At 39.5% G+C, this 23,336-nt stretch overlaps 1 protein-coding gene across 2 annotated transcripts in view; it reads left to right on the forward strand.

Moving 5' to 3' along the window:
• Positions 1–513: 513 nt before the first annotated feature.
• Positions 514–23,336, forward strand: part of LOC114259287 (uncharacterized) — a 40,382-nt gene continuing 17,559 nt past the window's right edge. For both annotated transcript variants that reach the window (XR_014336339.1, XM_082879677.1), the window contains exon 1: positions 514–1,161. Coding sequence is in view for 1 of the 2 variants with exons in the window: in XM_082879677.1 (XP_082735803.1) it covers positions 788–1,161 (374 nt within the window). In the remaining variant the exon portion in view is untranslated. The remainder of the gene's footprint in view (positions 1,162–23,336) is intronic.

Genomic DNA, 23,336 nt, shown 5'->3' on the forward strand with positions numbered 1-23,336 from the left:
CACATAAGTATGGATTCTTCTCCATAAGCGGACCATACACATAAGTATTTTTAATTATCGAGAAAGTAGTGAGATTTTATTGTACGCCTGATACCATCTTAAATTATTAACGACCAAGTTAAAAAAATAAAAAATAAATAATAAAAAAAAATTATTAAAGAAGTATAAATTTATTATTTATATTATATTCTCAACACAATTTTTTTGGGATAAATTACGAATACATCTTTTGAGGTTTATTTAAAATATAAATTGCTCAATGTAATTCTGAAAATAATATCCCACCCCGTCAAGTTTTCAATCGAATAACAAATAACTCATTTTATTAATAAATTATCAAGTTAATTAACATTTTTTAATAATATCATAAACATATTTCAATTAACAATTAATGTAATTTTATTATTGTATTGAAAAGTAGTTCATAATTTCAAAAAAAAAATTTTGTTAATTTTTTTAAATAAAATTTTCTGATAAGAGATACTTATAATTTTTAAAATCACAATGACAATTCACATTTTAAACAAACCATATGAGGGTGTATTTGTAATTTACTTAAAAAATTATTATTTTTTTTTTAAAAAAAAGGAAGAAAAAAAGAACCTACAACACCGTGTTTTTTGTGGGTGTTTTACATCATCCATGGCACGAAAATATGTTATTTCTCAGTTTATTTGGTAAATTACACAAAGCATTCATCAACATACACTTTCATACTCTACTCATCGATATAAACCAACAATTAACAGTACTTCTTTCTTAATACAACATTCAGATTACAACTACGATGTCTTCGTCCTTCGCAAACCCTAGGGATGCTTCTCCGTCAGATCATCTGATCCATACCATCTTCACCGTCCCAGCTAGCTTGTTAATCATCTTGATATCCTGTGCGGGCTCGATCTCTTCATCTATGAACCCGTACAAGACAACCCTTTCCGCGGTTAAGGCTTCTATGGCAATCGGTTGCATAGGTGCCTTGTTTGCGATGTTCATGCGCCGCCAGGCGTACCCAGATGTAGCTCGATATATTGAGTATGTCAGCGGATTAGCTTACGCGATCGGATTCTTGGGTATCGCAAGCATATTCCTCCCTGCGACGATGCTCGGTTGGGTTTTGTTGCCTGCCGCTGGTCTGATCTTGATGGCGTTCAAGATGAGGTAATAATGCTTTCTGTTCACTAGGGTTAGCTTTTTTCTTTTTTATTTTGTGGCTTTCAAATGCTCTAATCTAAATTATGATATGCTTTTATTATTGCGCATTAACTTTGTCGGACACCTCTTTAAATTAGGCAGAACCTCACTGATAATCTAACAAAGATAACCTGTACGATGAAGTACAGAGATGGGATTGGACGTTGCAAAAGTAGTAAAAAAACAGTTACCAATTTTCCAATAATATGCAGTTTTTATTCTATTTGGAAATGATGGCTCCACAACTTTATTTTTTAGAATGTCAAACACATCTCAAATAAAATTTCTATAAGATACTATGTGGATATTTGGAAAATTACTATTTTAGTAGGCTATTTAATTTTTGACAATTTTAATGGGTTAAAATTTTTGTGTTTGAAAAGATGATTAGATTTTTTTATGGTTAGATGTGATATTTGTGAGAGAAAAAATAAAATAATTATGCGTTAGATGTGACATTTTATTTTATTGATCATTTTAATATATTTCGTATTTTTGTGAATTTTAACTTAAAAGAGATTAACATTTTTCTTGCCAAGCACTCCCTATAAATCAAATACTAACAAAATATACATATATTATAAAGGAATAATGTTTTAGAGCACTAAATTGGGAGCTCTAGAGCATCACTAATGATGTGGCACAGTGGCCTCCACCAAAGTGATGTGATGTTTTGGCTTGAGTTTGTTTGTTTGTTTGTTTTTTTTTTTTTTTTTTGAAAGCTCATTAGAGCTATATTAGTGGTCCAAAAATTAGTGGGATGAATCACCACTCTATTATAAAGGTATAACCTGCTATACTTAGACACCCAGGCCTCTTCATTAGGAATGACTTTCCTCCATACTCTTTCATACTTTATTTAGGCTCCATTCTAGGCCTATATTGATAATTTAAACTATTCATCTATTCTAATAATTTAGATGAGCTATGTAAAAAATTAATTTCATCTGATATCACTAGATATATGAATAAATTGTATCTTGTTTTTTAAAATGGATTGTGAGTTTAAACTTTCATTCTATAAAATAAAAAGTGTTTTGTTTATGTATTCATCGATATCTAATGAAACTAATTTTTTACACATACAGTCTTCATTGTGAGATTTACAAGATGAACGGTTTAGATTATCAATGTAAACCTAAAATGGAGCTCAAAAAATAAAATATGAAGAAGTATGGCGAATAATGTATGGGAAGGAGCCATACACCATTTCACTACATTGTCCGAACTAGAAATTTACTCCACGATAAGCTTGTTAAGTGTGATTAAGTTATGTAAACATTAGTTAGAATTCAGTTGGTTGTAGCTTAAAAGCCAGCTTATTGGCTAGAAAAGCCTAAACCTCATTGGCAAACTCATTTCCAGCAACAACACGCACATACACACACATACTAGTACAACACCTATAGTGCATGTGCCATTAGGCGATTTGTGGCAACCTTTGAAGATGGTTTGATCAAATTTGTGTCTTTCGTTTTCGGTTTGTTTTAATATTTGGAATTTGGAATTCGAATTTGAAGCTTGGATTTGGAATTTAGAATTTTCTTTGGTTTTGGAGGTTGCTCGATACTTCAAAATTTGTTTAGAATTCAATTGGTCAACATTTAGTTTTAGTTTGTTTGAATGAGAGCTTGTTTAGTTCTTTTGAAGTTTTCTCTACTCTCTTATGCTATTGGTGGAGCCTAAAACCTAATCAGACTAGAAAAAGGAAACAAGGAAATTAGTGTTTGGTTAGTTTTGGACTCTAGACTATTTCCTTGTTAATTGAAGTTTTTCCTTCTTAGTTTAGGTTTTGGTTTCCTTATTAATTTAAGATTGGGTTTAAGGCTAGCCCTATAAATACGCTCATGTAGCTCTGTGTTTTTTTAATTCATTCATTAGTTTTATGATTTTAGATAGAGATACACAATAGTGAGAATGAGAGATAAATCATTGTAGAGAGAGAGTTTGTGAGATTGAGTGTGACAGACTCTTGTAACTCCTATCATATTGATCTTGGTAAATCCGCAATATCTCTGTGGGCGTAACCTGTGATTTGGGTGAACCACATAAATCTCTTGTGTTGCTTTATGAGTTTATTTTTTCTGTTATTTTACTTCTCTGATCTAGATTCGTTGTGTGCGTGATTGTTTGATCAAGTCTTGGAGTTTGGTATTAATTATATACAACATAACAAGTGGTATCATAGCATTGGTTCCTAGACCAAGAACGATAGCAGACGAAGGCAAAGTGAAAATAAAAAAATTCAGTGGTTCAAACTTCGAATTGTAGAAGATGTAAATAGAGGATTATCTCTATCAGAAGGATCTTTATCTTCTTCTCGCAAGAGTAGCCAAAAAGCCGAAAACGATGAAAATTAGTTAATGGAAGTTACTAGATCGAAAAGCTTTGGATATAGTAAGGCAATCCCTTGCTACATCAATTGCGTTTAATATTCAACGAGAAGACAACCGATGATTTGATGGCTACCTGTAGCTCGACTTTTTCGCGCCCCATTTTCTGAGAGCTCGAATTGGTCCTACAGTTCGGACTCCTGTCATGGTTCTGAATCTAATCTCACAAAGTATAATGTGAGACTGATAAACACCAAAGAGTCCAATCTGAGAAACATTTTTGAAAAATTAGATTTTGAATCAAATAATGCCAAAACTAGACTGTTTTGCCAGATTACAGAGTCGCCACCTAAATATTTTATTTTGGAAAATTTAGGAAACCCTGACTCGTGCCAAAGGCCACGTGCCCGTCATCACCAAAGTTGCCTCGGCTTGGGAGCTTGGGTATGAGAGGGGAAGGTCCTGAAATAAGCACCCCCGCTCACCCAGTCAAAGATCGGCCTCTACTATCATGATATGTTGCTTTTAAAAACCTCATATGTTCTTGTTCCGGTTATTTAATCTAGCTTTATTATGTGACACACACAAGCAAGTATAGACTAAGTTGCGAGATTTGGAACGAAATCAACTCATGTTTGTTTTCGAAAATGGTTTGAAAATGCCAGTGGGCTAAAGCGCGGATTTTCCATCAAACATGATGGGCTTAAAACATGATTCGCCACTTCACAAAGTGGGCTTAAAACATTCATTCGTTGAATTGTTCCAATTCAGGCAACCAAACCTTCATCCACAGGCATTTATGCAGTTTAGCATATAAGCACATAGCCTCATGGCAAGCATGCTATCATGGCATCATGGCAATTGCACTCATGCAAGTATGCTAAAGCGTAAAGCTTACCGAGTACTCCAAGTCAAAACAAAAGCTAGTTAGAAATATGCATGATCCTAACTATACAACATGCCTAATGCAACAAATGCAACATAAAAATTAATAGGCTCGGCTACTAATATGGCATTTGATTTGCAACACTTTGATAGCATGCTTTGAAACACGTATTCAAAGAAGTATTGAAATATGATACAGTTTGAATGATGTGCTGAGCCTCGGTGCATGCAAGACAAATGAATGATGCAAACATGCAAGCATAAGGTATGCTAATCGAAACATGACCCTAAACAAACCATCGTAAGCAGTTAAGTAAAAGGGAGAAAGACGTGAGGTTGGAAGACATTCACACACACACACACACACACACACTTATTACAACATATGCCCTTGCGAAGGAGGGTCTGAATGAATAAGCTAAGCTACACTAAGCTAAGCTAATTATTGCAAAATGAACTAATTAACTACACTAGTTAACTAATTATTACAACACAATTGAATAACCAGTTATGCTACGCTAATTAAAAATTACAACTTTGATTTGATTAACTAGTTTCACAAACTAATTAAAGCAATGAAATGGCCTTGCGGGCGAGGAAGACATGCATGCTTGGCTGGCCTCCTCCCGAAAATCCATCGCCTTGCCATCGGCTGCCTCTGTTTGCACCTTCTCTGTTTTCTGACCATCGAACCAACTTCCCGACTGTTACTGCTTCAAAGCAGGAACACTTTGCACAAAAAAAATGGACTGGTGGCCGGTTGGCCACAGAAGGTGGCTGTCGGACCCCTTAACTGGCCGGTCGGCTAGTCTCGTCGGCTACCTCTAGTGGCCGGTCGGCCACCCGCTTTTCCTAACTCTTGTTTTTGCTGCAACAGAGAACAACAGAGGCAGAGCAATGTATCTTACAAGAAATGTGTATACTGCCACCCTCCTTATCATTTCTCAAGCTCAAAGGAGTATGGCACTTGGCTCTCAAGCCACCAACCAAGCATTTTCATGCATGATGGCCAAAGAACCAAGTTTGTACAAGCTTAATGAATGAACACATAAGACTCAAATGGCCACCACCCTATCATGCACGATCAAGGCTAATGGTGACCAAGAAAAAGTGACACGTTTTATCACTTTGAGTATGAAACGTCCCATTTCTTGTGTTTGGGTTAACGTCCGATCCAAACATATGTAATGCAAACACAACATGCTTATCTTGGTCATGTTTTACTTATTCAATTTTGTTTACACATTTTACATTACCAAGTCATTCTTTAATCGATTAAGTCCAATGTGAAAATCCTCTAATGAGAGAGGGGTCAACCAAAGGATGATTTAAGACATGAGAGAGATCATGCCTTTGGCTAGGAGGAACCCTCAAAAGAGGGTTAAAGCCATTGTGCACAAGCTCTATCTCAAGCTTAAACACAATCATAAGGTTAACCATCTCTCAAAACAAATGAAAAAATGCAAAAATGAGGGAGGTTACAGACTTTTTAGTGCTGAAATGGAATGCAAAAGACACTAAATCATGCAAGATCGTGCAAGCAACATATGCACAACATGTTAAAAACCTAAAAGCATCAAACTAATGAAGAGCACAACACTATAAGCATGCAACACAAAGCTCAAATGACCAAACCAGCTCTGGACAGAGCTAAAACATGCCAAAACAGTGTCTTAAACATGCTAAGATTGAGGCTCAAAAGCTAAAAAAACATGCTCGCATGTTGGTTTACAAAGAAGGCTCAAAGCACTACTCTCAGAAGCAATGAAAGAGTGAACTAAGTGAGAGTGTGACAGAGATATATACACTGAAATCACATGTCAAATGATGCTATATTATGCAATCATCTCATGCAAAGCATGTTAGAGGCCTTAAAACATAAAGCTAGTTAAGGCATTTGCACTACAACCATGCAAGACAAGGCTCATATGAGCAAGACAGCTCAAAACAGAGCTAAATCATGGCAAATCAGTAGGTAAAACATGCTGAGATCAAGTCGCAAAAAGGTAGAAAAACATGCTCACATGTTAGGCTATCTGCACTTGCAAGTAAGACACAAGGAGGAGAGGCCAACCCCTCCTATTTTGGACCTCAAAACATGATTTTTACCACTGAAAATTCTCTGATTTTCAGTGGTTAGAAAGGCCAAAAAGTTTAATTTAAAACAATTTTGAAAGATGGCACAACAACTTAGCAAGCAACCTACAAGAATGATGGACCACCCCTAATTCCAAAAAGGGCTTAAACCACCATTTTTAAACCTAAAAAATATAGGTTTTTATAGTTGAAAACCAAGCCAAAAACAGTTTGCAAAGGTGGCAAAACAAGTGTGCAAAATAAGCTTAAATGGGGTAAATTCTATACCTTTGAAGCAAAGCACACAATAGGCATAAATCTGAGCTTAAACCACCATTTTAGAGCTCAAAGGAGGCTCCAAGAGAGCTTCAAGAAACCTTAGCCCAAGGATGAACCACTTTGGTAAAGGGTTGATAGGTTAAAGTTTGAAGTATGCAAACTTCTAAGCACAGATGGTCAAGAGAGAGAGAAATATGGAGAAAGAGAGGATTATAGAAAGAGAGATTTTTGAGAGAAAGGCTTCCAAAATTGCTAAACCTTACAAAATGAGAGATATGACCTCCATATATAGCAAAATACAAGCCTTGGGTTGAAATATCATAATACAGGACAGCTGGCACAGTCTAGAACTGCTGGAGGAGAAATATCTACAAATTCTGAGCTTTTTGGACATTTGTGGCCGACGGGCCACTTTTTGTGGTCGACAAGAACCCCTTTTGGACGACATATGGTCAACAAAGGCCATTTGTGGCCGACACATGGCCGACAAGCTTCACTAGTGGTTGGAAAGCAAAGACTGGTTTTTGGCCCCGACTTCAATTAGGCATACCTCCTTCATCTGGACTCCTTTGCAGGTCATTCTTGTGCCTAAATTGAAGCCTCAGAAGTCTTCTTTCCAATGGTTTCAGCCTAACATAAAAATTCCAAGTGTGCTAAGAGATATCCTTCTTTTAGTGAAGACTGCTCAGTTTCGGTCCAATCGGATTAATGCCTAACTTCAACCAGCCATATCTCCCTCATCTGGCTTCAGCTTGAGGAGATTCTTAAGTGAAAAATGAAGCCTCAGAAGTCCAATTTCCAATGGTGGTGGCCTCATAACTGAAATCCAAGTTTACAAATGGATAGGCCTGGTTTAGCAAGGGCTGCTCGACTCTCTCTCTTAACAGTTCATGCCCATCTTTTTTCCCAACTTGGTTTCTTCCCTCTCCTCTTATTTACTTCAACTCTAAACCCCTAAACAAGATGTTTTAAAGATTTTTTCAAAGAGTTCACCTTTATTTCATTGAATTCCACTTTGTCATTGCTCGGTTTACCAAAAAGCACAACATATAACGAAATGCAAGCCTCAGAACATCATAGGAACTTTGTTTCAAAAATATTTTGAAAAAGAGAGTTTTAAAGTCTAAAATCTTTTTGGTCAAAATTATTTTGGTCCAAAAATGGGGTGTGAGATTGGGATTTGACGCTCTCCTTGCCAAAGAAATCGAACCTTTGCATAGCATAGCCTGCACCATCGAATGATTAATCAGTGGCACCCAAATCTTAAGGGCGGTAAAAATTGGGGTGTCTACAGTTGCCCTTCTTTGACAGGGCTTAGAGTCATGAAATGATGTGAATGAATGTCAAAGCCCAGAGACGACCCATTTTTGACAAGGCCGAAGACTTGGACAAACAAATAAAATGCAAATGCGGTTGGTTGAACCCGAGGGTTGCCTACGTATCCCTTTGCAAGGAATCAAACTAGCGTAATTTAGGGGCAGGATCCAAGATGACACACAATGCAACAAAACAATGCACATGATATACAATGTAACAAAATAATCATGCAAATGATGTGCAATGTAATTGAATCATCAAACCACAAGCAGTGCAAAACCACACAAATATCATAAAGAGATGGAGATGTAAAATCAAACTATGTTTAACACAGAAAAGGTGGCGGAGCCCTCAAACCACAATTCTCTTAGTGGAATAGGCATGTGCACAAGCAGAACTATGTGTTTCGCAGAAAGGATACAAGTAATTAGGTGGCATGATATAAGTGAGGAATGATATGTTGAGGAAAGATCGTGATCCTAAATGCTGAATGCAACAAAACAAAGTACAATGCAATGAATGCAATGGATACGGTGAATAGGGCGCAAGCCGAACCACATTTTACCTAGAAAAGGTATAGACACAAAACAGACCACATCTAACACAGAAAGGGTGTCAAAACCCTCAGACCACAATTCTCTTAGTGGAATAGGCACATACACATTATCATAGAACCATGCTTTAACGAAGAAAATGTATGAGCACATGCCAAACTAAGCTTAACATGGAAAAGATACAGGCGATAAAATGGATAATGCAGTAGATGCATGCGATAGATGCTACATGCAATACAATAGGCGTAATAGATGAGGTAGACGCTAGGAAGTGAAGGTACCTTCAGGGGCAATTGGCAATGACTCACCTCATGCTGCCAGGGATCTTCCTCTTTTTGGTTGTGCTTCCAAACCACAAGTACTACTTTTCTCCCTAACTATGTTCGAAACTTTCCCTATTCTTCAACAGGGTGACAGACTAGGTTGGTTCAGTATCCAGAATCGCGGCGCACACACACTACCTCAACCTATGGGGCTGCTATACAGATTTCAAGCCGAGGATACACCCCTGGGTATTTAAACCAGACTTTAGTCTCGGAAATTCCGAACCTTTGTGTTCTAGGCATCAGCCGTTCGAACTCTAGTTTCTACCATCTCAGTTGATCTCCTAGGAACTCACCGCAAACACAGGTAGGTGGCTACACCAGACCACTGGAAGTAGTTCAGGCACGACAAACACCAAAGGAATTGCGCCTCTGGAGGATTTAAGGTCTCCTAGACCAGATAAATGCACAAAAGAGTGCGATGCAGAATGAATACACCAAACAGTGCTATGAAATGCAAAGTGAAATGCACAAGATAGTGCGAGTGAAATGCACAAAATAGTGTTATACAAGTGCACAAGACAGTGCGATACAAGATGCACAAAACAATGCGATGCAAGTGTGCACAAGACAATGCGAGGCAGCATGAATGCACAAAACAATGCTATACAGTTGCACAAGTCAGTGCGATGCGCAAGATAGCGCGATTGAATTGCAATGCACAAGACAGTGCGAATGAAAGTGAATGCATAGGACAGTGCGGTGAAATGCACAACCACAAAGTGCACAAGACAATGCGAGTGGCACACAATAATAAAGTGCACAAAACAGTGCGAGTGGCACACAACCACAAAGTGCACAAAACAGTGCGAGGCGCCAGACAACACAAACAATTTGAAATGCACTAGACAGTGTGATGCGCTAGACAGCGCGAACAATTTTGAAATGCACTAAACAGTGCGATGCGCTAAACAACGTGAACAATTTTGAAATGCACTAAACAGTGCGATGCGCTAAATAACGCGAACAATTTGAAATGCACTAAACAGTGCGATGCGCAAAAAAGCACGAGTGATTTGAAATGCACTAAATAATGCGATGCACAAAAAAGCGTGAGTGATTTTGAAATGCACTAAATAGTGCGATGCGCTAGACATCACGAACAATTTTGAAATGCACTAAATAGTGCGATGCACCAGACATTGCGAACAATTTTGAAATGCACTAAACAGTGCGATGCGCAAAAAAGTGCGAGTGATTTGAAATGCACTAAACAGTGCGACGCGCAAAAAAGCGCGAGTGATTTTGAAATGCACTAAATAGTGCAATGCGCTAGACATTGCGAACAATTTTGAAATGCACTAAACAGTGCGATGCGCTAGACATCGCAAACAATTTTGAAATGCACTAAACAGTGCAATGCACTATACAGTGCGAACAATTTTGAAATGCACTAAACAGTGCAATGCGCCAAACAACGCGAACAATTTGAAATGCACTAAACAGTGTGATGCGCAAAAAAGCGCGAGTGATTTTGAAATGCACTAAACAGTGCGATGCGTTAAATAGCGCGAACAATTTGAAAAGCACTAAACAGTGCGATGAGCAAAAAAGCGCGAGTGATTTTGAAATGCACTAAACAGTGCGATGCGCTAAACAACGTGAGTGATTTTGAAATGCACTAAACAGTGCGATGCACATAAAAGCACAAGTGTAAACACCGGGACGTACCCAAATGCTTCTAACCAAAAGGGGTGGTACAAACACCGAGCATACCCGAATGTTTCTAACCAAAAGGGGTGGTATAAACACCGGGCGTACCCGAATGCTTCTAACCAAAATGGGTGGTATAAACATCAGGCGTACCTGAATGTTTCTAACCAAAAGGGGTCCAAAGGACAAGAATGATCTTACGTGGAGTTCCTCTGAATGAACCTTACATACAATATCGTGTCTCTCAGAGGACTTTGCAAGATGCTTAGCTCAAAAAGGATACATTCTACTTATACTGGCGAGGGGTAACATCTGCATGTGAAAAACCACAGATGTTGCTTTGATCGCCATTCTGACTTGAAGCAGGCTTAAGCTTGGGGTCGAGATGCACTCATACTCTAGAGAAATGGCGAGGCCTGAGAAAATGCACTTGGAATGCAGTCTCGAAATTTGTTGAAGTTGAAACACACTCAGATGCTCCAAATTTTCCCTCTTTTCTTTTACTTTGCAATCTGGAACCTATGTAGCTTCAGATAGGTCCTAGTCCTATTGTTCTCACATGACCTGGGTTGAACCCTGCAGTTCATGAAAGAAAGGATCCTGTTTTGCATGAATGTGGAGAATAGCATGGCACTCTGAGCACAAAACGATTTGAAATTGAAATTGAGAAATGAGTTCTTGACCAGGTATTGAGCCTACGATTGACCACAGTCAAAATGACTCAACAAAGGAAAACAAAGGTAAAACAACCTAAACACATCTATTGACACTCAAAATGACTTAAAACAGGAATCGAGACAAATAAAAACACACACACAACACTCCGATGTGTTCTAATGGCGAGAGACCTCTCAGTTCACGAGGAGCCAGTTTCTCCAGGTATTGTTTCCCACCTTTCTTATTTGTGATTCTCACATCACTATGGCACTCAGTCTTTAGTTTTCTCTGAAAAGCCCTTTTCTCATTTTTCTCTCATCGCACATCTCTCTATTCTTTAATCTCTTATTTTTTTATCCCTCCCCTGGGTGGTTTGACGGATAAACAAAAAGTTGTGGGCTCTTGCCCTTAGTATTCTACTAGATTCTCCTTCTTTCGCTCACAACTAGTGAACTTTCCCACAAAGGGGTTGTGGTGCAATTGGAGCCAATTTGCAACTTACGTCGGTTGACGATGCCCCTGGCTTAGCTTGATCAGGGTGAGTTATAGCACGTCCCACCAGCCAGGCATACAGTTGGTCTCACACATTGCATTTTCTACATCCCCATTCCGGGTTAGATGCCAATTTGGGTGTGATCAAACACGTCTAGATAAGAGGGTCGAATATCCAGCTCTATTTCTAATTTGCGCTTCGTACTTGGCTTGATACCTCACTGCTTGGAGGATGTGAGAGCTTTCAGCCCTTTGCTATTAGCTTCAGTTGTGCCTTTTCTGGCGAGTACGGTGCCCTTTCCGACAAGTATGTTGCCTTTTCTGGTAAGTACGTTGATAATGGGGGAACAGATAGAAAACCTGACTCGACTGTGCCCCTAGTTCATCATTTTGACAATTTTTTGTTTTTTGGCTTTCTGCTAAAACAATTTTGACCAAAATGAGAGTTAGATTAACATGCTTGTTCGATTTTCTAATTTGAAATCGACAAGTTCGTTTGTGAGAACTGAAAGTTTTCCTTTCTTTAGGTCCAAGAAATGGTCCAGTTTTTTTTTTTTTTTTTTTTTTTTTTTTTTTTTTTAAATGAAATAATTTTCGAGAGAATTAATCAACCTCATTAAAAATTCTCGAAAACTATTTTTGCAAATGGCCACTGCTCGACCAACGCAGAATATGCTCTCGAGATGCACAATCTCAAATCTGAATTTGATTTGTCTTGCAGCTGAATCTTTCTAACGAAATAGGACAATCCGATTTTGAACGAAGACAAGCACGAAGACGAGCTAATTTGCACATGGAGAGGATAGCCGAGTTGAACAAGGGTAAACCAATCAACATGGATGAGCCAAACAGGCTGAAAATGATTGAGGCCAAACTTCAGGATGAAGTTGCCTACGTATCCCAAACATGGGAATCGGGCCTGACGTAGTTTCGGGTTGAGGTTCACTCGGGTGTTGTCACTCTCCTTTTATGCTCTAACTTTTGCCAAGGCTGCCCTTTCAGGTTTTCAACCTTGCGAGCTCTATTTTTCTTTTCTTTCATTTCTTTTCTTTTTCTTCTTCTTTTTTTGCATTCATTCTTTTTTCATTTTCTGTTTTTTTCCTTTTTTCTTTTTCATTTTCTCTAACTTTTGCCTGGGTCGTCCTTCCGAGTTTTTGGCCCAACAAGCCTTTCAAGGATAGAAAAGTGTAACTTGTCCATGTTGAATGGTTTTGAGATCTTGAAGCCATCTGAATCCAAGAGAATGGTTGCTGTTCACTGATGATGTAAGAGCCCATCCAATTGTGGTCTGAATTTGCCCCTAGTGTTGCGGATAGAAACTCGATTGTTCTTCAGCAATAAATTTTCTTCTTTCAGATTCTGGGATTTGGCTTTCTTGCCAGTCTTCATTGGTTTGCAGAATGACCCATCTATTGAATCTTTGAGCACATTTGACATTTTTGCCCCTAGTTCAAGGGCTACTTCTAATCTAGCTTTGCAAGCTTCCTTTGACGACATCTGACCTTCTTAATCTGACCTTCTTGCCCGTAATTCAAGGGCTACTTCTGATCCGGCCATACAAGCCTCCTTTGATGACATACAACCTTATTGCCCCTAGTTCAAGAGCTGCTTCAAATCTGGCTATGCAAGCCCCATATTGTGGTTGATTGTTTGAACATTCTGAGTCAAGGTTCAAGGTTTGAAAGCAAAAGGGGGTCAAGTCTTGAGGCTGAGAGCAATCCTATGCTGCACAATCTCAAGAGCAATTCCACACAGGTCTTCGCAAGACCACACAAAATATTGTTTTTTTGAAATCTTTTAAGAAGGCGACTAGTTGCTCGCGCCGAAGACAATGTAGAACCAATCTAGATCAGGCCAGGATCCTTCTCAGTACTCACATTAACAAACATAATCTCATTCATTAAGGGCTTAGCATGCCTCTCTTTCTTTCAGTTTGATCAAAAAAATTTTTTTGCAAATCCCGAGGAATTCCTTCCTCTTTGTTTTCATAACAATGTTCGAAAAGTTTTGAAAAACCTAGGTCAATGCAATGATTTCAAGGTATAAAAAAATAGGTGAAAAGCTTTACCGTTTCATTCAGATCTTCTGGCACAACTGGCTTCATGATAGAAACAGACTTCTGGCTCTATGATGGAAACAGGCTCAAAAGAAATAGTGTAAAAGACAAACATAAAATTGGCAAGTGATGCCCGAGGTAACAACCTCGAAATCACCCGACTCTAACACAATAGGACTGACTCAATACAACATGACAGACTCAATACAACACAACAAAACTGACTTAATACCCAAGTCAGAATGTAAAATAACCAGCATTTGCATATTCTTAAAACAGTGCATGCCATCCACCACATCTAGAGTAAAATGAGCACCATCAGCAGGTGGTTCATCCCCCAATCACATAGTCACATTATCCCCCAAGTTCACTGATCCAGTGCCGGTAGACTTTGCAGAACTTGGTGCGACGATGACCTCTTGATCAATCAGATCTTTTATTTCGTGGCGAAGACGAAAACAAATGTTAGTGTTATGGCCGGTTTGTTGATGGAAGGCACAGTACTTGGTAGCATCATGCTTAGCCAGAAGGGGACTCGGGAGAGGCTGAGGCTCAAGGGGTTTGAGATGGCCTTGTCCAACGAGGATTTGGAGAGCTTTGGACAAACTCATATAGAGGGGATTGAAGACCCTCTGGCCTTGGGGCTGGTACTTCGAGATTTGTGGAGTTATATTGGATGTACCAGCAAAGGGATTGGCAGGTGTTGACTAGGTGTGATGATTTCTTCCGAGTGTAGTATTGGAGCTGAAAGGAATGTTTCTGGCACGACATCCCTTTTCACAGTTTGCCCCTTGATTCAGAATGCTCTCATCCTAAGTGGCAAAAGTGTCATCCACAGTTTTTGCAACAACTACGATCACTTGCTGTTTGTTCAGTCCTTCGGCTTTCAAAGTCTCAACAGCCCACAGAAGGTGTTCATAAGGACCAATGCCTGCCCCAACCTTATTCTTACCACTTGTCTCCATTTTGCCGAGGGATTGGGTCGCTATATCAAAGCGGAGCCCAGTTGTTTTCGACATGTCGTTGCCCAGACTTGGGAGGCTTTAGGTTGCCCATTTTTAATTGCAACTCGCCCCAAGATTGGGGAGCCTTCTGGTGTGAAATTTCTAGCATGTGATGTGGTCGATGATGGAGCCAAAATTCCAAAGGCTAAATCTGCCATAGTTCTTTGCATATCTTTAATCATGCTCACTAGCTCAAAAGTAGTGGGTTCACGGGTTTGAGATGATTGGGGTACGAGTGCATCCATCATGCATAAATCCATGCCGACTGGAATGAACACCTCAGGCTTGGGTAAATAGGCTGAGGTGATGTATATGCTGGGGTTGTAGGTAGATGGCAATGTATGGATCAGATTGAGATGTGGAGATGACGGGTTTGTACTAGTCTAAGGTCCTTTTGGTGGAGCTATGGTCTCTTCGTCAATAAGATCCCGAATCTTATAATGGAGGTGGATGCAACGGTTCGTATCATGATCGTGTTGTTGATGATAGACACAGTGCTTAGCTAGGTCATATCTTGGTGGCAGAGGATTTGGAAGGGGTCAGGGTTCTAGGAGTTCTAGGTACCCTTTTTCTCGCAGCATTTTCAAAGCTTGAGAGAGACTCATGTAAAGAGGATGGAAATTTCGGGCTTGGGGCTGAGTTGAAGTGGTTGGTTTTTGGCCATTGAGGGAAATGGTGATAGTGTTTACTTCTGAGCATTTCGCAACTGTGCTACCATCAGTAGTAGCATTGGAACTGCGAACAACATTCTTCCTCATAATCTCATTACCTTCCACAGTGAACCCTTGTCGGAGGGCCTCCTTGATTTCAACCCCAATGTCATGGAGGTCCTTAAAGTTGAATATCATATTCTGCAATGTCTCGGCTTGCCTAACCATATCTTGCTGCAGCAAATCCACTGATTGCTAAAAAGGGATTAGTAAATCCTCTAGACTCGTCGGAGACTGAGCCATGAAAGGGGTAGATGGTTGTGCTCTGAACAAATGTGACCTTGCTGATAAACGTCGGAACAGTCGAACCAGTGAGCCCTGACTGGCCTTTTTGCCTTGCCTTTAGCGAAGGAAACACTGATTGCCCTTGAACTAAATCTCTGACCTGACAAAGTCTATCAACACAAGTCCAATGTACTTGGGGGATATTGGAGCCTTTTGAAGCTGTGGTTCCAGGACTACCTTGCAAAAGAGAAAATAGGCAGCATCTCAGCTTGATTTCACCAGAACAGATATGAGCAGAGCTGAATGACTGTACTCTTTATTGAATTTTGCCCCAAAATAGATACCAAACTCGCAACTGATATGCACATTCCTGTACAGTTTCACTATAAAACACATACCAGTTAATTGATAGCCAAAACACCCCTATGATGGGGTAGGGTTACCCTGTCGTAGTTTCGTTAGGAGCTAGGGGTAACTATTCAAACAAAGTGGTTTCACCACAATCCTGCATTTGGGTGAGCAACCAATCCTAGTTTGGAACAGTCTTTAAGGCTTCCGATATGAACTAGGTCAATTGGGCAAAAAGGGTGCCTCAGTAAGACCACCTAATATACCTTTCGCTCTTAACACCGAGAAGTGAGGATCAAACGGTACTGCTGTAGTCCAGATCTAAGGTTTGTGTTCCCATCGAGGCAGAGCTCGCAACCAGTCAGCCTTATGGCATGCTTTTCCAAGCAAGCCTCTGGCAAACCGCTCAGGAATAGCAGATGGAAAATACTGCAACTTAGGTGCACCTATGCAAATGAAAGGCAAAGAAACACATAAATGTAGATAAAACAACGTATCATGAGTTCGAGTCAAGTTCTCTAAATCCCCAGTAGAGTTGCCAAAAACTGCAGCTCGACTTTTTCGTGCCCCCTTTTCGGAGAGCTCGAATTGGTCCTACAGTTCGGACTCCTGTCATGGTTCTTAATCTAATCTCACAAAGTGCAATGTGAGACTGATAAACACCAAAGAGTCCAATCTGGCAGACTTTTTTGGAAAATCAGATTTTGAATCAAATAATGCCAAAACTAGACTGCTTTGCCAGATTACAGAGTCATCACCTAAATATTTTGTTTTGGGAAATTTAGAAAACCCTGACTTGTGCCAAAGGCCACGTGTCCGTCATCACCAAAGTTGCCTCGGCTCGGGAACTTGGGTACGAGAGGGGAAGGTCCTGAAATGAGCATCCCCGCTCGCCCGATCAAAGATCGGCCTCTACTATCATGATATGTTGTTTTAAAAACCTCATGTGTTCTTGTTCCGGTTATTTAATCTAGCTTTACTATGTGACGCACACAAGCAAGTATAGACTAAGTTGCGAGATTTGGAACGAATTCAACTCATGTTTGTTTTCGAAAATGGTTTGAAAATGCCACCCTCAAGTGGGCTAAAGCGCGGATTTGCCATCAAACATGATGGGCTTAAAACATGATTTGCCACTTCGCAAAGTAGGCTTAAAACATTCATTTGTGGAATTGTTCCAATTCAGGCAACCAAGCCTTCATCCACAGACATTCATGCAGTTTAGCATATAAGCACATAGCCTCATGGCAAGCATGCTGTCATGGCATCATGGCAATCGCACTCATGCAAGTATGCTAAAGCGTAAAGCTTATTGAGTACTCCAAGCCAAAACAAAAGCTAGTTAGAAATATGCATGATCCTAACTATACAACATGCCTAATGCAACACATGCAACATGAAATTAATAGGCTCGGCTACTAATATGACATTTGATTTGCAACACTTTGATAGCATGCTTTGAAACATGTATTCAAAGAAGTATTGAAATATGATGCAGTTTGAATGATGCGCCGAGCCTCAGTGCATGCAAGACAAATGAATGATGCAAACATGTAAGCATAAGGTATGCTAATCAAAAAATGACCCTAAATTAACCATCGTAAGCAGTTAAGTAAAAGGGAGAAAGACGTGAGGTTGGAAGACATTCACACACACACACACACTTATTACAACATATGCCCTCGCGAAGGAGGGTCTGAATGAATAAGCTAAGCTACACTATGCTAAGCTAATTATTACAAAATGAACTAATTAACTACACTAGTTAACTAATTATTACAACACAATTGAATAACCAGCTATGCTAAGCTAATTAAAATATTACAAATTTGAATTGATTAACTAGTTACACAAACTAATTAAAGCAATGAAATAGCCTCGCGGGCGAGGGAGACATGCATGCTCGGTTGGCGTCCTCCCGAAAATCCATCGCCTTGCCATCGGCTGCCTCTGTTTGCACCTTCTCTGTTTTTTGACCATCGAACCAACTTCCCGACTGTTATTGCTTCAAAGCAGGAACACTTTGCACAAAAAAAATGGACTGGTGGCCGGTTGACCACAGAAGGTGGCTGTCGGACCCCTTAACTGGCCGGTCGGCTAGTTTGGTCGGCTACCTCAAGTGGCCTGTCGGCCACCCGCTTTTCCTAACTCCTGTTTTTGCTGTAACAGAGAACAACAGAGGCAGAGCAATGTATCTTACAGGAAATGGGTATACTGCCACCCTTCTTATCATTTCTCAAGCTCAAAGGAGTATGGCACTTGGCTCTCAAGCCACCAACCAAGCATTTTCATGCATGATGGCCAAAGAACCAAGTTTGTACAAGCTTAATGAATGAACACATAAGACTCAAATGGCCACCACCCTATCATGCACGATCAAGGCTAATGGTGACCAAGAAAAAGTGACACGTTTCATCACTTTGAGTATGAAATGTCCCATTTCTTGTGTTTGGGTTAACGTCCGATCCAAACAAATGCAATGCAAACACAACATGCTTATCTTGGTCATGTTTTACTTATTCAATTTTGTTTACACATTTTACATTACCAAGTCATTCTTTAATCGATTAAGTCCAATGTGAAAGTCCTCTAATGAGAGAGGGGTCAACCAAAGGATGATTTAAGACATGAGAGAGATCATGCCTTTGGCTAGGAGGAACCCTCAAAAGAGGGTTAAAGCCATTGTGCACAAGCTCTATCTCAAGCTTAAACACAATCATAAGGTTAACCATCTCTCATAACAAATGGAAAAATGCAGAAATGAGAGAGGTTACAGACTTTTTAGTGCTGAAATGGAATGCAAAAGACACTAAATCATGCAAGATCGTGCAAGCAACACATGCACAACAAGTTAAAAGCCAGAAAGCATCAAACTAGTGAACAGCACAACACTATAAGCATGCAACACAAAGCTTAAATGACCAAACCAGCTTTGGACAGAGCTAAAACATGCCAAAATAGTGGCCTAAACATGCTAAGATTGAGGCTCAAAAGCTAGAAAAACATGCTCGCATGTTGGTTTACAAAGAAGGCTCAAAGCACAACTCTCAAAAACAATGAAAGAGTGAACTAAGTGAGAGTGAGACAGAGATATATACACTGAAATCACATGTCAAATGATGCTATATTATGCAATCATCTCCTGCAAAGCATGTTAGAGGCCTTAAAACACAAAGCTAGTGAAGGCATTTGCACTACAACCATGCAAGACAAGGCTCATATGACCAAGACAGCTCAAAATAGAGTTAAATCATGGCAAATCAGTAGCTAAAACATGCTGAGATTAAGTCACAAAAATGTGGAAAAACATGCTCACATGTTAGGCTATCTACACTTGCAAGCAAGACACAGGGAGGGTAGGCCAACCCCTCCTATTTTGGACCTCAAAACATGATTTTTACCACTGAAAATTCTCTTATTTTCAGTGGTTAGAAAGGCCAAAAATTTTGATTTAAAACAACTTTGAAAGATGGCACAACAACTTAGCAAGCAAGCTACAAGAAGGGTGGACCACCCCTAACTCCAAAAAGGACTTAAACCACCATTTTTAAACCATAAAAACAGAGGTCTTTGTAGTTGAAAATCAGGCCAAAAATAGTTTGCAAAGGTGGCAAAACAAGTGTGCAAAATAAGCTTAAATGGGGTAAGTTCTATACCTTTGAAGCAAAGCACACAATAGGCACAAATATGAGCTTAAACCACCATTTTAGAGCTCAAAGGAGGCTCCAAGAGAGCTTCAAGCAACCTCAGCCCAAGGATGAACCACTTTGGTTAAGGGTAGATAGGTTAAAGTTTGAAGTATGCAAGCTTCTAAGCACAGATGCTCAAGAGAGAGAGAAATCTAGAGAGAGAGGATTATAGAAAGAGGGATTCTAGAGAGAGAGGCTCTCAAACTTGCTAACCTTCCAGAATGAGAGATATGGCCTCCATATATAGCAAAATACAAGCCTTGGGTCAAAATATCTGAATACAGGACAGCTGGCACAGTGTAGAATAGCTGGAGGAGAAATATCTGTAAATTCTGAGCTTTCTGGACATTTGTGACCGACCGGCCATTTTTTGTGGTCGACAAGAACCCCTTTTGGATGACATATGGCCGAAAAAGGCCATTTGTGGCCGACACATGGCCGACAAGCTTCACTAGTGGCTGTAAAGCAAAGACTGGTTTCTAGCCCCGACTTCAATTAGGCATATCTCCTTCATCTGGACTCCTTTGCAGGTCATTCTTGTGCCTAAATTGAAGCCTCAGAAGTCTTGTTTCCAATAGTTTCAGCCTCACATCAAAATTGCAAGTGTACTAAGAGATATCCCTCTTTTAGTGAAGACTACTCAGTTTCAGTCCAACCGGATTGATGCCTAACTTCAACCAGCCATATCTTCCTCATCTGGCCTCGGCTTGAGGAGATTCTTGAGTGAAAATGAATCCTCGGAAGTTTACTTTCCAATTGTGGTGGCCTCATAACTGAAATCCAAGTGTTCAAATGGATAGGCCTGATTTAGTGAGGGCTGCTCGACTCTCTCTCTTAATGATTCATGCCCATCTTTTTCCCTAACTTGGTTTCTTCCCTCTCCTATTCTTTTCTTCAACTCCAAACCCCTAAACAAGATGTTTTAAATATTTCTTGAAAGAGTTCACCTCTCTTTCATTCAATTCCACTTTGTCCTTGCTCGGTTTATCGAAAAGCACAACATTTAACAAAATACGAGCCTCAGAACATCGCAGGAACTTTGTTTCAAAAATATTTTGAAAGAGAGGGTTTAAGGTCTAAATTAGTTTTGGTCTAAATCATTTTGGTCCAAAAATGGGGTGTGAGGTTGGGATTTGATGCTCTCTTTGCCAAAGAAATTGAACTTTTGTATAGCATAGCATGCACCATCGAATGATCAATCAGTGGCACCCAAGTCTTAAGAGTGGTCAAAAATGGAGTGTCTACACTGCCCTATCACGAATGTATGAGAAGCACTCAGCCACAAAAAAAGTCCATCTGATCAAGAAGTAGTTTAACTTGAAGATGTCTAAAAGAGGAATCACGATTGAGTATATTAACGATTTTAACTCACTGACTAGTCAGTTAGAATTGGTTTTTTTTTTTTTTTAATCGGCAAAGAAAACTTTATTGATGAAACACATACGAAGTACGATAAATTACATCAATAAAGAGGAGCTTCGAGCTAGATAAAGCTCCAACCTCCTAGTTGGGGAGGAACCAATAGAGGAAGCAAAAACAACAACAACAAGATCAAAACAAAAAACCAAACCTCTGATCAAAATAAAGAACCAAGCCTTTGAGGTAAAGCAGGCATCAACATAACCTGAGCCTATGAGGCAACACCTCCGTGAGGCAACAGAGAGAATTGGTTAGTATCTCATTTGATGAAGAAGTCAAGGCCTTGGCACTACTATCAAGCCTTCATGAGAGTTGGAATTCGTTGGTTGTTGCAGTGAGCAATTCCACCGATTCGGCAAAGTTGAGCATGGATCATGTAGTGGGTTTGGTTCTGAGTGAAGACATCCAAAGAAAAGATAATGGTAAAAGCTCTAGTTTGGCATCAGCAATTGATAATAGAGGCAGGAAGCCCAACACAAGCAAACAACAAGAAGGGAAGCATAAGTAAACCGAGGAATGGTCAACCTCTGTCTTGACCAAAGTTTACAGGCAAGTGCTAGCGTTGCGGTAAGACTAGTCACGCAAAGTAGGATTGCAAGGTTAAGAAGCAAACCTACAATAATCAAGGTGAGAAGGAGTTTGTGAATGTTTCTGATGAAAAGGATTCTGAAGCACTCATGTTGTCTTTAGAAACTCATGGAGAATCGTGGGTGATTGATTCTAGTGCATCGTTCCTCGCACAAGGAATTGCTCACAATTATGTCTCAGGTAATTTCGAAAAGGTGTACCTTAGAAATGATGAAACTTGCAACATAATTGGCAAGGGTGAAGTACAGATAAACAAGCCCAATAGAACAACTTTGAAAATCAATGATATCAAATATGTGCCACATTTAAAGAAGAAACTAATTTCTGTCGGTCAACTCACAGATTCTGGTATTGTCACAATCTTAGCTGGTGATACTTGGAAGATGACCAAGGGAGCCATGGTAGTGGCTTATGGAAAAGGGAAGGTACTCTCTACGTGACGTCGAGTACCTATAGTGCGATTATAGTAACATCATTAGAAGTTGAAAGGGGTCTATGACACTATGGACTTGGACATATGAGTAAGAAATGAATGAAGGTTCTGATGTCAAAGGGGAAACCACCAGGTTTAAAGTCTTTGAACTGGAATTTCTGTGAAGATTGCATCTCAGAAAAATAGAAAAGGGTTAGTTTCACTAAGATTCTGAAAGCTTGGAAGTCAGAACAGTTGGAGTTAGTTCACACAGACATGTAGGGACCATCTCCGGTAAGATCTCTTGGAGGCTCTAGTTATTTTGTCACCTTTATTGATGATACTACGCGTAAATTGTGGGTATATGTTTTGAAGAATAAATATAATATGTTTGATATCTTCAAAAAGTGGAAAGCTTTAGTTGAGAATAAGACAGGTTCAAAGTTGAAGTGTCTCAAGTCCAACAATGGCAGGGAGTACATAAATGGCGCTCTAGAAAAATATTGTGCAGAGAACGGAATTCGACATGTGGCGACAATTTCAAGCAAACCGCGGCTGTTTTAACCACAGAAGCGAAGTATGTTGCAATGCTACAATAAGTTAGGTCTCTTAGTTGCAGAAGATTGTGACTGTTTTAACCACAGAAGCGAAGTATGTTGCAATTATAGAAGCTTGCAAAGAAATAGTATGGTTACAAAGTTTCTTAGGTGAATTGAAGAAAAAGTTCGATGATTGCAAATTGTACAGTGACAGTCATAGTGCAATACATCTTGCGAAGAATTCCGCGTTTCGTTCAAGAACAAAGCATATTGATATCAAGTAACATTTTGTTCAATCACTCTTGGAAGATGGCAAGTTTAGCTTGGAGATGATTCATACAAGTGAAAATCTTGCAAATATGTTAACCAAGGCAGTTACAGTTGAGAAGCTGAAGCTATATGCAGCTTCAGTTGGCATTGGCACGTGAGGTTGATGGTTTGAGTCATTGTGGTGTTCTATAGAGTTATGGATGAAGACTGTTTGTGCCTTGATTAGTCTCCAAGTGGGAGATTGTTATTGGTGAAGCTTGAAACAAGACTAGATTTAATCATATTAGGGAAAGGAAACAAGAAAATTAGTGTT

Source organism: Camellia sinensis, chromosome 7 (assembly GCF_055761805.1).
Source record: "Camellia sinensis isolate YWXY chromosome 7, ASM5576180v1, whole genome shotgun sequence".
Taxonomy (NCBI): Eukaryota; Viridiplantae; Streptophyta; class Magnoliopsida; order Ericales; family Theaceae; genus Camellia; species Camellia sinensis.